Source organism: Entelurus aequoreus, linkage group LG04, assembly GCF_033978785.1.
Source record: "Entelurus aequoreus isolate RoL-2023_Sb linkage group LG04, RoL_Eaeq_v1.1, whole genome shotgun sequence".
Taxonomy (NCBI): Eukaryota; Metazoa; Chordata; class Actinopteri; order Syngnathiformes; family Syngnathidae; genus Entelurus; species Entelurus aequoreus.
Window position 1 is genome coordinate 82,723,055 of NC_084734.1, and position 15,106 is coordinate 82,738,160.

At 40.1% G+C, this 15,106-nt stretch overlaps 1 protein-coding gene across 1 annotated transcript in view; it reads right to left on the reverse strand.

Annotated features, from left to right (window-relative positions):
- Window positions 1-15,106, reverse strand: part of hspa4b (heat shock protein 4b) — a 34,186-nt gene that overhangs the window by 16,585 nt on the left and 2,495 nt on the right. The window contains exons 3-11 of the mRNA XM_062045862.1: window positions 12,863-13,003; window positions 10,348-10,470; window positions 8,964-9,063; window positions 5,907-6,040; window positions 5,562-5,806; window positions 5,392-5,468; window positions 5,155-5,306; window positions 4,923-5,029; window positions 4,702-4,835 (exon numbers count right to left, since the gene is read on the reverse strand). Of these exons, the coding sequence (XP_061901846.1) occupies window positions 4,702-4,835; window positions 4,923-5,029; window positions 5,155-5,306; window positions 5,392-5,468; window positions 5,562-5,806; window positions 5,907-6,040; window positions 8,964-9,063; window positions 10,348-10,470; window positions 12,863-13,003 (1,213 nt within the window). The remainder of the gene's footprint in view (window positions 1-4,701; window positions 4,836-4,922; window positions 5,030-5,154; window positions 5,307-5,391; window positions 5,469-5,561; window positions 5,807-5,906; window positions 6,041-8,963; window positions 9,064-10,347; window positions 10,471-12,862; window positions 13,004-15,106) is intronic.

Consider the following 15,106-nt stretch of genomic DNA (forward strand, 5'->3'; position numbering starts at 1 on the left):
CGCTATAAAAGTTCACCTCCAGGCAGCTACAACCCTAAACTAACACCCTCCCCGGATTGCTAATAATCAAATGTAAACAATCAAATGCAGATTCTTTTTCTTATGCCTTCTGATCTCTCTCTCTCTCTCTCTCTCTCTCTCTCTATGTCCACTACTTGATGTCCATATCCCCCCCCCCCCCACCCCACCCCCCCTCCACACTCCTGATTGTAAATAATGTAAATAATTCAATGTGATTATCTTGTGTGATGACTGTATTATGATGATAGTATATATGATAGTATATATCTGTATCATGAATCAATTTAAGTGGACCCCGACTTAAACAAGTTGAAAAACTTATTCGGGTGTTACCATTTAGTGGTCAATTGTACGGAATATGTACTTCACTGTGCAACCTACTAATAAAAGTCTCAATCAATCAATCAATCAAAGTCACAGTGGCTTACACTTGCATCGCATCTCATAAACTAAATGTCTAATGATAATGTCAATGAGGGATTTTTAATCACTGCTATGTTGAAATTGTAACTAATATTGATACTGTTGTTGATAATATTCATTTTTGTTTAACTACTTTTGGTTTGCTCTGTGTCGTGTTTGTGTCTCCTCTCAATTGCTCTGTTTATTGCAGTTCTGAGTGTTGCTTGGTCGGGTTTGGTTTTGGAATTGGATTGCATTGTTATGGTATTGCTGTGTATTGTTTTGTTGGATTGATTAATTAAAAAAAAAAAAAAAAATTATTAAAAAAATAATAAATAAATAAAAAATCGATTTTTTAAAAATGAGAATCGATTCTGAATCGCACAACGTGAGAATCGCGATTCGAATTCGAATCGATTTTTTCCCACACCCCTAGTAGGCATCCCAGTAGGAGCAGACATTTTACAGTAAGGGATTGTTGATTTATTATGTTTGTTGTCTCTCATCAAGTCTGCATGTGTAGTAGTGTTGAAGGAAAAGGCAAATGTTGAAATATCTATAAAATGTATGTGCCGCCACATTCTTAAAATGAGCAAAATACTACTTGGTATTATGAATGTGCCTGTTACTACATTACATATATACTTACAGTGTGTATATTAAACAATGGAGGTGTGTTATTATTTATAGAGAGCTTTATAGGCGGAATAGAGTGACTACCATTACCTCCGTTGTTAGCTGACATTTACCGTATTTTTCGGACTATAAGTCGCAGTTTTTTTCATAGTTTGGCCGGGGGTGCGACTTATACTCAGGAGCGACTTATGTGTGAAATTATTAACACATTACCGTAAAATATCAAATAATATTATTTAGCTCATTCACGTAAGAGACTAGATGTATAGGATTTCATGGGATTTAGCGATTAGGAGTGACAGATTGTTTGGTTAACGTATAGCATGTTCTATATGTTATAGTTATTTGAATGACTCTTACCATAATATGTTACGTTAACATACCAGGCACGTTCTCAGTTGGTTATTTATGCCTCATATAACGTACACTTATTCAGCCTGTTGTTCACTATTCTTTATTTTAAATTGCCTTTCAAATGTCTATTCTTGGTGTTGGCTTTTATCAAATAAATTTCCCCCAAAAATGTGACTTATACTCCAGTGAGACTTATATGTTTTTTTCCTTCTTTACTATGCATTTTCGGCCGGTGCGACTTATACTCCGGAGCGACATATATATATATATATATATATATATATATATATATATATATATATATATATATATATATATATATATATATATATATACACACACACACACACACACACATACATATAAAAGAAAACTATATGCGCGCTTGTCTCACATAAGGATTGTGAATGATAGACAAAATAAAAAAATGTAAAAGTGCAGTTGCCCTTCATACAAATCCTATTAACCATGCCTTAAATGGAGCTGTTCAACAAAAGAACACAGGGTTTGAAAAATAGTGTTAATATTTGCAGATGTGTCATCACAATGTTTTGCAAAGAACATTTGCACAGAGAAACCTCTTAAGTCGAACACTAGTTACTGCATGAGGCAACTGCATGCATCTTCCAGTTCCACAGCTACACAGATTAAAAATGCAGTGGCTTTTTAGTTGACTTTTTACACGTTGTCTCCCAAGCGACAGTGCGCCAAGAGAAACAAGTCATCACCAGACAAGTGCAAATGAACATAAAAGGTTTCTAGAGGAAAATTGCTCACCACTATTACCCGCGCATTTATTTCCCAATTGCTTGACTGTTTAAAAATAAAGATTAGCAATGCTCATGAATGCTAGAGGGGTCACCGATTGTTACATGATGTTACATAAGGATCTGGGAAAAGAGGATATTATCCTTACAGCCTGGGATAATATTATTAAGAAGGTGGAAACGCCTAACCTGACTCTCGCCAGATCCTTGTAGTTCGCTGAGCTCCACACAAGGATCTAGGACTTCTCAATAGGAGATGTATTTTAGAAGGCGGGGCTTTGTAAAAAAAATCATTGTATGTGATTGGATAAACCACTTGTCCGTTATCTTGAATAACGTGCTACTTCAACCACTCACCTCGAAATCAACCCGTGACGATGAGAGCGACGCTGGGAAATCCAAAACAGAACAGCAGACATATTGGATAACGACAGAGCGAAAAGTTAGAGAACTTTTACTGAAACAACGCAGCAATGTCAGTAGACGATCGATGTCGTTTGTGCAAAGAAAATATGCAAATAAAAGGCTTCATTGGGAACAGCACAATCAATGTCAGCACATGACTCCTTGCTGCATGCTGCCATTGTTGTTTGAATCAAACAGTCGCTTCGGCGCTACGTCACATCTATGAAATCCCGCCCGGCGATCCTGATTGGTTCATTATTTTTTGCTATCTGGAAGGAGTTTGCATTGCCCTCGATCCCAGATCCTTGTGTGGAGCTCAGCATACTACAAGGATCTGGCGAGAGTCAGGTTAGGAAACACCTGCAAGACAACCAAATAATAAAGTGTAGAATAAGCACGAGTAACTGAAGGTCTCAGCCCTCGTGAGGATTGAGATCACCCATCCATTTTCTACCGCTTATTCCTTTTGGGGTTGCGGGGGGGTGCTGGAGCCTATCTCAGCTGCAATCGGGCGGAAGGCGCGGTACACCCTGGACAAGTCGCCATCTCATCGCAGAGGATTGAGATCACTTATTACAGTATTTCCTATGTTCTGTGTAACCTACAGCTTGAGTTACTTAAAAATTAATTAAGGTATAAGATCTAACTTACACTAAAACTTGACATGTCACGGTCAAGGAACAGAATGTGTTTGTAACCAAGGGACCAACTGCACAGATAAAAGTTTTATGAACTTTGGAACAGAGTGCATCCATTTCCACAACCTCCTAAAAAATGCTACTCTGCTGAAAATAGATCATGTTTGATCCTACAGCTTGTTCTATAGTTTAGGGATGCAATGATACGTCAAAAATCGTCAATAACATTTGTCAACAAAAATCGTCAATCCATCCCTTCGGAAACGAACATTCGTTAGTCAGCGCAAACAGTGACCGGCAGTGACAGGCAGAGGAAAATATGCCCTGCGAATGTATACATGGAGAGTATGGGAACATTTCACCCTAAACAGGTCAAAGACATGAATAACTTGCTCAGTCTGAAAAGTAGACCTTGCTCTGCGTTGCAGTAGCATTCCGGGTATTATGGAGGACGCAATCTCTACTCGGTAAAATAATGAGCTTTTTACCTAGCTCACTAACAACAAAGACAGAGTTGTGTGAAAAATAGTTTTGAACAATTGTTTGTCAATTTCCACCAGCTAAACTTTGTCAATATCAATTCAAGTACTTTATTTAATAATAATAGATTAGATTTATATAGTGCTTTTCTTGACACACAAAGCGTTTCACAGAGAACTGCGAACCCATCACTCATTCACTCCACATTCACACAGATGGTGGTAAGTTACATTTGTAGCGCCAGCTGCCCTGTGGTAGAGTGCCGGAAGTATTGCTGCCAAGTCGCACCAACTGCCCCTGTGACCACCACTAAATATTACTTCACATTCATACACCAGTGTGAACGGCACTGGGAGAAAGGTGGGTGAAGTGTCTTGCCAAGGGACACAATGGCCCTGATTCGGATGGCAGAACCTGGATTCAAACCTCGAACCCTATTTATATTTATTTATATAAAGTTAGAAACTTCAGGTGTGAAGCAGCAGACACACAAATAGCAACTCAGCGCAAACATCATCCATCCATCCATCCATTTTTTACCGCTTGTCCTGCTGCATCCGGGCGGAAGGCGGGGTACACCCATAAAAGAATAAATACACAATCTATTAAATAGCTAATAGGCCAATAATTAATTAGTTATACAATGAGTATTAAAAATAGCTAAAAATGCCAGGCGTTAATAATATACTGTACATGTGTGCAGCCTTTAACATTAGAAAAAGGCAACTTTTCTATTTGAAGAAGCTCTACAGCCTTGGTGTTATTGCTGCTATTTTTACCGTCTTTGTTTACATGAAAAACTTATTCTAAATTTACAAAAGTTTAGTAGTCAGTTTTATTTTTGTAGCAGCCTAATGAGCGGGCACTGTTTAGGTGTAGATGAAATTAAAAGCAGATGGCTAAATTACAGCGACTGAATAGGTTAACTAATCTATAAGATACTCGACTAGTTGACTATGAAAATTGATGTTGGTTGCAGCCCTACTGTAGTTACTTACCGATGGTGGGATCAGGGTAGGGCAGCGTATTAGGACTGCTGTAGTAGGCCTCCAAAGAGAAAGGCTCCTTGCGGTAGAACGTCAACGCTTTGGAAAAAGGTGCCACATGGTTCATGGGAAACACCTCACAATCACTAGAACACAAAAGAGAGTGAGTGAAATCTATCATACCAAGCAGTAGAGATCATTAAGAAGATGGAAGCGGTCATTGTTTGTTTTACCTTACACCTTCCTCGGCAGCAGAATGCCACTTCAAAGAGATGGGATACGGAACCACGTCTGTGATGGAGAATTCACGCACTTTGAAGGCAGGTGACAGGATTGCACACTGTTGCGATGCAGACAAACGCAACACTTTCACATTATTACAGTCAACAGACGCTCACTTTTGCTGTGCCAAAAGCTGCAACACAATAATACGGCAGCAGACGACGGGAAGGAAGTGTGACATACCTGCAAAGCACATCCTCTGGCCACTGCTTCGTCAGCATTCAGCGTGGTGCTTAATTCCTTCCCAAAGAATTTGCTGAGTCGCTCTTTGACGGACGGGATCCTGGAAGCCCCACCCACAATCTCTACCGCATATATGTCTTCCTTTTTTAGTTCTAAAGGGGACACATTAAAAGATTGAATGATTGCAATTAACTGGTGTCATGAACAAACAGCATGAACGCAAAGTGTGATGCTTACTGGATTGTTCCAGAAGCCTCTGCAACGGAGGTTCCACTCGGGCCAAAATGTCTGCGCTCATCTCTTCAAAGCGACCCCTTGTGAAAGAAAGGAGGCGACATCAGAAAAATACCTCCTATGTGGGGTAAAACTGACCTAATGAAGTCCAACCAAATTTACTGTTTGCTGACCTGTTGAGCTTTCCTGTTACGTCGATGTCATTCATGAAGCACTCAATGTTAAGCGGCAGGTCGGAGGAGTTGGCACTCATGAGCTTTTTCAGTTTCTCACACTCTTGGTAAAGCCTAACCAGAGCCCGGGGCTTGGACCTCACATCCAGCTTGTACTTATTGCCAAATTCCTCACAGAAATAGCGGACTATTACCTCATCAAAGTCCTTGCCTCCCAACTCAGCATCACAGGCTGTGGCAAGAACCTGGAAGAGAGACATGGAAGGAGAAGCGAACAAATAGTTGAAATACAGGGTTTCACAACTTGAATAAAGAAACACCAAATGTCTCTTGACCATTCCCAACCTTGAGTTTGCCCTTGTTGAAAGCACACACTGATGTCTGGTATCCAGAATGGCCCAGGTCCACAAACACCACAATCCTGGCCTTCTCCTCGGGAGCAGGTAGATCCTGCTTATAGATGCCATACGCCAACGCCACTGCAGAGGACAGTTATTACATATAATAACAGAAACGGGCAAACACCAGTTTAATCTCTTGTGCATTGGTAGAAAACATGCTATGGCAAGAAAAGCATGGGTGTGACTAATGAAATCCAGGGTGGCTGAGTTCCAACAGTCTCGCTCGCCTCTTTGCTTGTAATATCTCGTTTGTGTACAAAATGCAGCATTTAACTTTTGACAATCTTTTGAGCTGGCAGGTCAAAATCAGTCACTATTTCATATAAGAGAGAGTGCATGTTGACCCCTTTGTCGCAGTTGCTTTTAATAAGTCTTGTAATTGATAAGTAGTATGGAAGGTTGAGAAGACAAGTGTTGGTATCCTAGCAACAGCAAGCATCAAGAGAATTCCTTAACAAAGGAGGTCATTGATGTTCTCAGAAATAAAAGGAGTACAGCACATGCGATGAAAATAAAATAAGTAGAGTATGGATACAGAACACACAACATGTTTGTGTGTGCTTGTATGAAGTGTAAGTATCTGTGTTGCCTTTGCTTAGTATAGAAATATTGCTTTTTTCCTAATTTAGGCGAAAACCAAAGTTCCCAGATTTGCTGCTCGAAGGTCAACCATATTTATTGCAACATAAAATGTATTGCAACAAAATGATCTGCCTGCTTGATGAGCAATAAAATAGCTTATAGTGTTTACTTTTTTTTAATTGGCTGAACCAAGTACCCATTTAGGTTCCGACCCTTAAAACTATGGAGTTCAGCACACTTGCCTACTATATTGGACCTCAATAATTGCCTCCCGGACTGGTAGACTAAATGTTGACATTAGAGGTGCTAAAAAAAAAAAAAAATCGATTCACATCTGAACTGTGATTGTTTTTTTTACTTAAGAATTAATTTTTTTACAAGATGCTTTAGGCCATGGTTAGGTCAGGTTTTTTGGTTTACTCGCTGCACGTACAGTATGTCAGCAGCTAAGAGGACCTTTTGTAACATGTATTGAAAAGGTCTTATCTTTTTATTTTATACCAAATAATATATTGTGAAAATCGGTTTGAATCAAGAATCAATTCTGTCTCAAATCATCATCCAAAGAATCAGAATCAAATCATGTGTTTGTTGTAAGATTCCCATCCCTAGTTGGGGTTTTGACATAGCCAAAACTGAAACTAACTATTGCTTGCACGCTTACTTGTGACCTTGCCCAGAGACTTATGGAGAATGGGTGATATAGGATTTGTGAACCTGCAGCGGGTTTGTGGACATGATTTTCCTCAATTTGTGCATATTTTATTTGGATTCTTGCGTTTTCATATGACATTGTAGAAGGTTTGATTGATTGATTGAAACTTTTATTAGTAGATTGCACAGTATAGTACATTTTGTACAATTGACCACTAAATGGTAACACCCGAATAAGTTTTTGAACTTGTTTAAGTCGGGGTCCAGGTAAATCAATTCAGGGTAAGGGATGCACCATTTGGCCTAAAATCCACACCGCCTCCTGCGAAAACGATATACAGTATATCACAATATATTATTTGGCATACAAAAGAGAGTAATGCATTTCAAAACGGGTTACAAAGGCTCCTAGTTTGGCTATTGACGTAACATATTTTTCTTATCTGGTTAAATAAAGGTTCTATATTGTGTCATTTCCAGTTGTATTATTTTCACAAAAATATTATCAATCTACCTGTTCATTTATTGTTAACATGGTTACTTTCTGTTGTAGCATGGTTCTATCTACATTTCTGTTCAAATATAAGTGCTTGTTTTTCTGTTGTTTGATACTTTACATTAGTTTTGGACGATACTACAATTGTGGGCGTCGATCCAATACCAAGTAGTTGGGGCAGTATTGTTCATACCAATGCTGATACTTAAAATGTTCAAGATTATTGAATGATTACATTTTGGCTCACAATTATGATCAAGACAAAAACACAGGATGGTGGTGTAACAATATCAATTACATATTTAAACTATTTCCTACATCTGGCTCTGATCTAAATCATTTGGGTTTTGGCCTTAAAGCCCTACTATGTGCAGGGACTTAATTCCAGAGTTAGTAAACAACCGCAAAGACGACTATATATGTTTTGATAATAAAAAGTATGGATCCAACTACTGTAGTATCGACCAAATAATGATAATAAAATACTTGGTATCGTCACTTTCAATATTTGTATCGATCCGCCCACCTTTGCTTATGTTCAAGAGCTCTAGCTTGGAGTTAGCATATCCTTTTACGCCGTCACACCAGGGATGATACTTGTAAGAAACGTTAATGTGCCGCCATAGATGCGAGGATTACGGATTTAGAAGTGGTTTTGCACTGTGGAGGGACATTAGGATTCTACAGTGCGTTGAGACGCGTTCATTCCCTTGTCGTTGTCAAATTTGCGGGATATAGCAAGAATGTGTACCTGTATGCATGATCACGATAAAGATCTTAAAATCTCTACCGTGTGCATAATCTATATCGTCTATATATATATCGCGCAACCCTACATCGTAGCGACAGCAGTATTGCGTATGGTTCTGATCTGTGATTCAAGAGTTGGGCTATAGGGGGCAGTGGTGTTAGCCTGCTACATAGTTACAACCAGACAGTGGAAAGGTACACTATTCTCCTGTAAAAAGTTAGATATACAGTGATGCTTTGTAGATGCCACATTTGCACTAAATGTGAACTGAACCGCTCAGGAGTTCACTTGACTACCTGAAGAGGTCTCAAGTTGAGGGGTGGACGACCGCCTTCACACTTGACGTAATAAACAACACTAACATAGGAGTTGCTTTTAACAAACCAAACTTAACGAGTGTGAACTCTGTCTTAAATTTGGCAAAGGCTAACCAGACATGCGCCGTGGTGGATAATGTTTGGGAAACCTGTTCTTACATGCGCACTTCCTTGGTCACAGTACAAAAACACCGTACACACCTGCAGTTGTCTCATTCATGAGCCTCAGGCAGTTGAGTCCTGCAATCTGTGCAGCATCTACCACTGATCTTCTCTCAGTGTCCGTGAAGTAGCAGGGCACCTAATGAGACAACAGGAAATATTGTAGCCCTTTAAGTTTAAAGCCTTTTATCCAACCTAAAAGGGGAACCGCAATTTTTATGGAATTTTGCCTATCGTTCACAATCATTATGAAAGACATGACAGACGTTTTTAATGCATTCTAAATACCAAGTAAACGTAAATAAAAGTCCCCTTACAGCGGAGCCAACGGGAGCTCTACTACTCCACACATAAAATCCGATAACCATTCAAAAAGCACCACCAACACTCAATTTACATTTTGTGACTTGAATATCAACCAAGTATTAGTGATTTTGTTATTATAAACGCTAACGCAGACGAACTATTTCGAGCAGCGCCGTGATCACTTCCGGATGTACCTATGTTTTACATCGAGTGTTCTGCTGCTTCCTTGCTTCCCTGTAGGTTTATTGTAGATCATAAATCATGCCTGAAAAATAGATGGCTGAGAATATAATACGAAAAGTTGGGACACTGACAGCCGTTTTGGACCTGGAAGATGACACAAAAAGCGCTTGTCTGTCCCCCTTCCCCCCGGTTTCTTTGTAAGGATTATGAGACATTTTTCCATTTAAATGGCAGTATACTGTACGAAGATCCTAGCAGGACCCTATACAGTAGGTGATGTTTTATTACGTTTGTTGGCTTTCATAAAGTCTGCAGTAAGTAGAAATCAGTGAAGGAAAAAAAGCAAACGTGAAGCGTTTAATTAATGCGCCACATATTCTTAAAATGATCAAAATACGTAAATATGAAAAGGTATAATATATGTGCTTGTTACTACATTACATATACAGTATACTTACATCTTGTATGTAAAACCTCAATGGAGGTGGAGGCTCCATTTTAAGCAGACTTTTGATCGCATTCATTTAATATTTAGAATGCATAAAAAAATATCCATATGTCGTCATGTCTTTTATAATGATTGTGAAAGATAGGCAATATTCCCAAAAAAGTGCAGTTCCCCTTTAAGAGAAGTTCATTTTCTAGGAAAAAAGGTGCTGAGGAATAACCAAATAGGTGTGTCAATGGGCCATGACTGAAGTTGGGTGTAAGCTTTCCAATTATTATTTCATTAGATATTGCACTTGTAATAAAAACAGAACAACATGGCAGATAAAATCTCTTGGTGTTGATTGAAGCTATCTTAACTAGTAGCATGCCTGTTTGGAACGTTTAGCGTTGTTCCCCAATTATAAGCCTAATGATTATCCATCTATCTATGCGTGCACACAAACTGTATTAAAGAAATACAAACACACTGTATAGTGATACTTACAGAGACGACACAGTCAGCTACGGGCTTCTTCAGTGCACTTTCTGCAGTCTCCTTCAGCTTGGTGAGAAGCATGGCGGTAACTTGTTCAATGCTGAACAGCTTCTCCTCCTCCATGTACATAACCTTTAGGGACAGCCCATTAACTGCCATTAGTGTGACCGTGCCTTTAAAATAAATAAGGGCACGTACAAGTACACAGCAAATCTTGGTCCAGACAAATTAAAGTCTCCATTATAAAAATGTCAACCTTTGCATTGTAGTGATCTGTTTTCCGGAAATATGTACCGGTGCATTGATGAAAAGAGATCCTGGCAGTGTGTTTGGAGATTTAAATATTACATGAAGTAATGCGGACAAGGCTGCCTCTCTTGAGTTACTGCTGGGTGGCAATTTGCACTGGATCGTCCAACAGAACATTAAAACAGCAGAACCTCTACACATACGTAAATGAGCTCTTACAATTTTGAAGTGACAAGCTGCATCTGAAGTAAACAAGCTACAGCAACACATTAGATACACAAATTACATTACAAAAAACATTGTAACGGACAAAAATGACAGGACTTAAGTGGTGCCTTGAACTACGCCAAAGTTACTAGGCCTTGGCTGATGTTCAATAAGTCAATTAACCAACGATAAATGACAATTAAGTCGATAAGTTTTCCAGCGTCGATAAATTGCCATGTGCATGTTGAAGAGAGTCCTGATGGCTTCATCTGGCCAGGATCTTCAGCTCTCACTGGATCGGTTCGCAGCTGAGTGTGAAGCAACTGGGATGAGAATCAGCACCTCCAAGTCAGAGCCCATGGTTCTCGCCCGGAAAAGGGTGGAGTGCCATCTCTGGGTTGGGGAGGAGCTCTTGCCCTAAGTGGAGGAGTTCAAGTACCTCGGAGTCTTGTTCACGAGTGAGGGAAGAGTGGATAGTGAGATCGACAGGCGGATCGGTGCGGCGTCTTCAGTAATGCGGACGCTGTATCGATTCGTTGTGGTGAAGAAGGAGATGAGCCGGAAGGCAAAGAGCTCAATTTACTGGTCGATCTACGTTCCCATCCTCACCTATGGTCATGATCTTTGGGTTATGACCGAAAGGACAAGATCATGGGTACAAGCGGCCGAAAGGAGTTTCCTCCGCTGGGTGGCGAGGCTCTCCCTTAGAGATAGGGTGAGAAACTCTGTCATCCGGGGGGAGCTCAAAGTAAAGCCGCTGCTCCTCCACATCGAGAGGAGCCAGATGAGGTGGTTTGGGCATATAGTCAGGATGCCACCCGAACGCCTCCCTAGGGAGGTGCTAAGGGCACGTCCGACCGGTAGGAGGCCACGGGGAAGACCCAGGACACGTTGGGAAGACTATGTCTCCCGGCTGGCCTGGGAACGCCTCGGGATCCCCCGGGAAGAGCTGGACGAAGTGGCTGGGGAGAGGGAAGTCTGTGCTTCCCTGCTCAGGTTGCTGCCCCCACGACCCGACCTCGGATAAGCGGAAGAAGATGGATGGATGGATGTTCAAGAGAATTGATGCTTTTTGACGCTTGAGCGTTTGTGCCAAAGCAGAAATGAAAATTAGGGGGTGAGTTCTCTTGTGATTATTAAGTGTCTTTGAAGCGGGGCCGCTGGTCCGCTAGTATTACACAGTGCAACTAGTTACCATGTAGCAGCTAACATGGAGAAAAAATTATCACCAAACCAAACGCCACCGCACCAATATTTCAGTTGAAATCTTTGGAACAAAATGAGACTATCAACACCGAAGAGTCTGTTAGCTAAATGTGCACGAACACAACCAACAGACAGTCCACACTCACTTCACGTTTGGCGAACAAGCCAGGTCAGTGGAAACAAAACCGTGCAAAATAGTGTGCGCTCATAGAACGTGTGGTTAAATACATCGCCAAAGACCAAAGACATTAGTTCAGTTCAAAACTTTGGAGACAAACATTTTTGCAGCAAATTCCTAAAAGCACGAGAGTTGTCCTGTTGTGTAGAGGAACTTGGACCACGGTAAACACATTGGCAGATCCTTGCATTGACATTTTTAAAATGCTAGCAAACAGATAAAACTGGGGTCTAAACTTGTGATTTACATAATTGGTGACCGTTTGATCCTGAAACAGATTTTAAACTTCATATTTTTCATGTGAGGGAAAAATTCTAAACTTAAACAAATCAGAGATCAGCACTCTGGAAGGGTTGTATTGGAACTTTAAAAAGTTTTCATTGTACTGTATCAGAGCCATTAATCAGTATATAATAACCTTGTCACGTCACAGAATTAATGTGACAATATTAAACCATAAATATTTTTGATTGAAAATGCACTTAATTGAGCTATACAGTTACAAACAATGGTTAGAAAAATACATGGGTAGTAGTGTAAGGAGTTGTAAAGTTTTAACTATCTCACCTTATCACTACACGGAGAAGCAAATCATTATCTAAAAGCGTTATTGTGCAAGTGGCACTTCTTCCAGTGATCAGGTAGAACAAATGTACAACTCAACACGTCTCGCTGTACGCTCACCTTGATTCCAGACGTTCCTGTAGGCATTTGTGCAACATCGTACACCAGACTGGATTGGAGGCGTTGCACAAATGGATCCGAAAAGGCCCGGCCATGAAACCTCTTGAAGCCCTGCACCGTGTTCTTACAGTTTGTGACCACCTGTTCAGCCACAAAGATTGTTACAAATTCAAACGCAGGTAGCACTTTTTGTACAGTGACTGACAAGGGGAAAAGGGGGAGGCAATGTCCAAACGTTCCAAATCACAGAAATGATCCAAAACAAAAACGTAGGATCACCATTAAACACATGCAATGGGAAAATGCTGCAATTACCAAAAACATCCACAAACAACTGCATGAGACAAATGCTGCAAGTTCACAGAGCTTAAGTTAGCAATGCTACCGGAGCAGTGATTCTCAAACTGTGGTAGGCGGGCTCCATCTAGTGGTACGCCAAAGAAGTATGTAAAATATATACACATTATATAGAGTATCACTGTTGATGTTTGTGTATGGTGTGTAATGTTTAATTGGCCAAATATTAAATATACTTGTCAAATAAAACATCTGCCTTGTTTTAATGAATACTTAGGCCTATTACGCAACTATACTTTAACGTTGGTCATTATGGTGACGGCGTGGCGAAGTTGGTAGAGTGGCCGTGCCAGCAATCGGAGGGTTGCTGGTTACTGGGGTTCAATCCCCACCTTCTACCATCCTAGTCACGTCCGTTGTGTCCTTGGGCAAGACACTTCACCCTTGCTCCTGATGGGTGCTGGTTAGCGCCTTGCATGGCAGCTCCCGCCATCAGTGTGTGAATGTGTGTGTGAATGGGTGAATGTGGAAATAGTGTCAAAGCGCTTTGAGTACCTTGAAGGTAGAAAAGCGCTATACAAGTATAACCCATTTATCATTTATGGTGGTACTTAGTGAAAAAAAGTTTGAGAACCACTGTACTAGAGGGCGTGACATAATTGATAACCCTCTTTTAAGACCTTAAGCTGGAAGACCAAAGAACTTTGGCAGAGGAAACAGGAACATTTTAATATAGCTGGCTATACAAAGTGGTTCATAAAAAAAGACGAAAAATTACATTTGAATTTTGCCAACTTTTGCCTGGCTAAAGTCTGTTTTTGCTACGTCAAATCATTGATGTAAATAGCGTTAGAAATTGGAAACAGGAAGTGAACATATGTGTTAGTAATTGCAAAAAAAAGTGGATATCGGGTAGAATCAAATAAGATTTGCTTCTACCAACTCCTTTTCGGACATCTATGTCAAATCATTTAATTTTGCCAACTTTAGCCTGGCTAAAGTCTGTTTTGGTACGTCAAATCACTGATGCAAAATTGTGTTACAATTTGAGAACAGGCAGTGAACATGTGTGTTAGTAATTGCTATAGAGTGGAAATGGGGTAGACTCAAATAAGCTTTACTTCTACCATTCCTTTTCAGACATGTTGTAAAGAGAAATCAAAATATGTGAAATACGTGATGTGCCATGCTAAAATTGTATACATGTTCAAAATAAAGCTCAACCAACCAGTCAAAATGGAGCATTTCTCTTATGCAATCGTGTTGGGATTTTGCAGCATTGCTGAGATAGGCTCCAGCACCCCCCGCGACAACGAAAAAGGCACAAGCGGTAGAAAACTGGACTGGACTCTCATTATGTTAGATCCACTATGGACTAGACTCTCACACTATTATGTTAGATCCACTATGGACTGGACTCTCACACTATTATGTTAGATCCACTATGGACTGGACTCTCACACTATTATGTTAGATCCACTATGGACTGGACTCTCACTATTATGTTAGATCCACTATGGACTGGACTCTCACACTATTATGTTAGATCCACTATGGACTGGACTCTCACACTATTATGTTAGATCCACTATGGACTGGACTCTCACAATATTATGTTAGATCCACTATGGACTGGACTCTCACACTATTATGTTAGATCCACTATGGACTGGACTCTCACAATATTATGTTAGATCCACTATGGACTGGACTCTCACAATATTATGTTAGATCCACTATTATGTTAGATCCACTATGGACTGGACTCTCACACTATTATGTTAGATCCACAATGGACTGGACTCTCACACTATTATGTTAGATCCACTATGGACTGGACTCTCACACTATTATGTTAGATCCACTATGGACTGGACTCTCACACTATTATGTTAGATCCACTATGGACTGGACTCTCACAATATTATGTTAGATCCACTATGATGT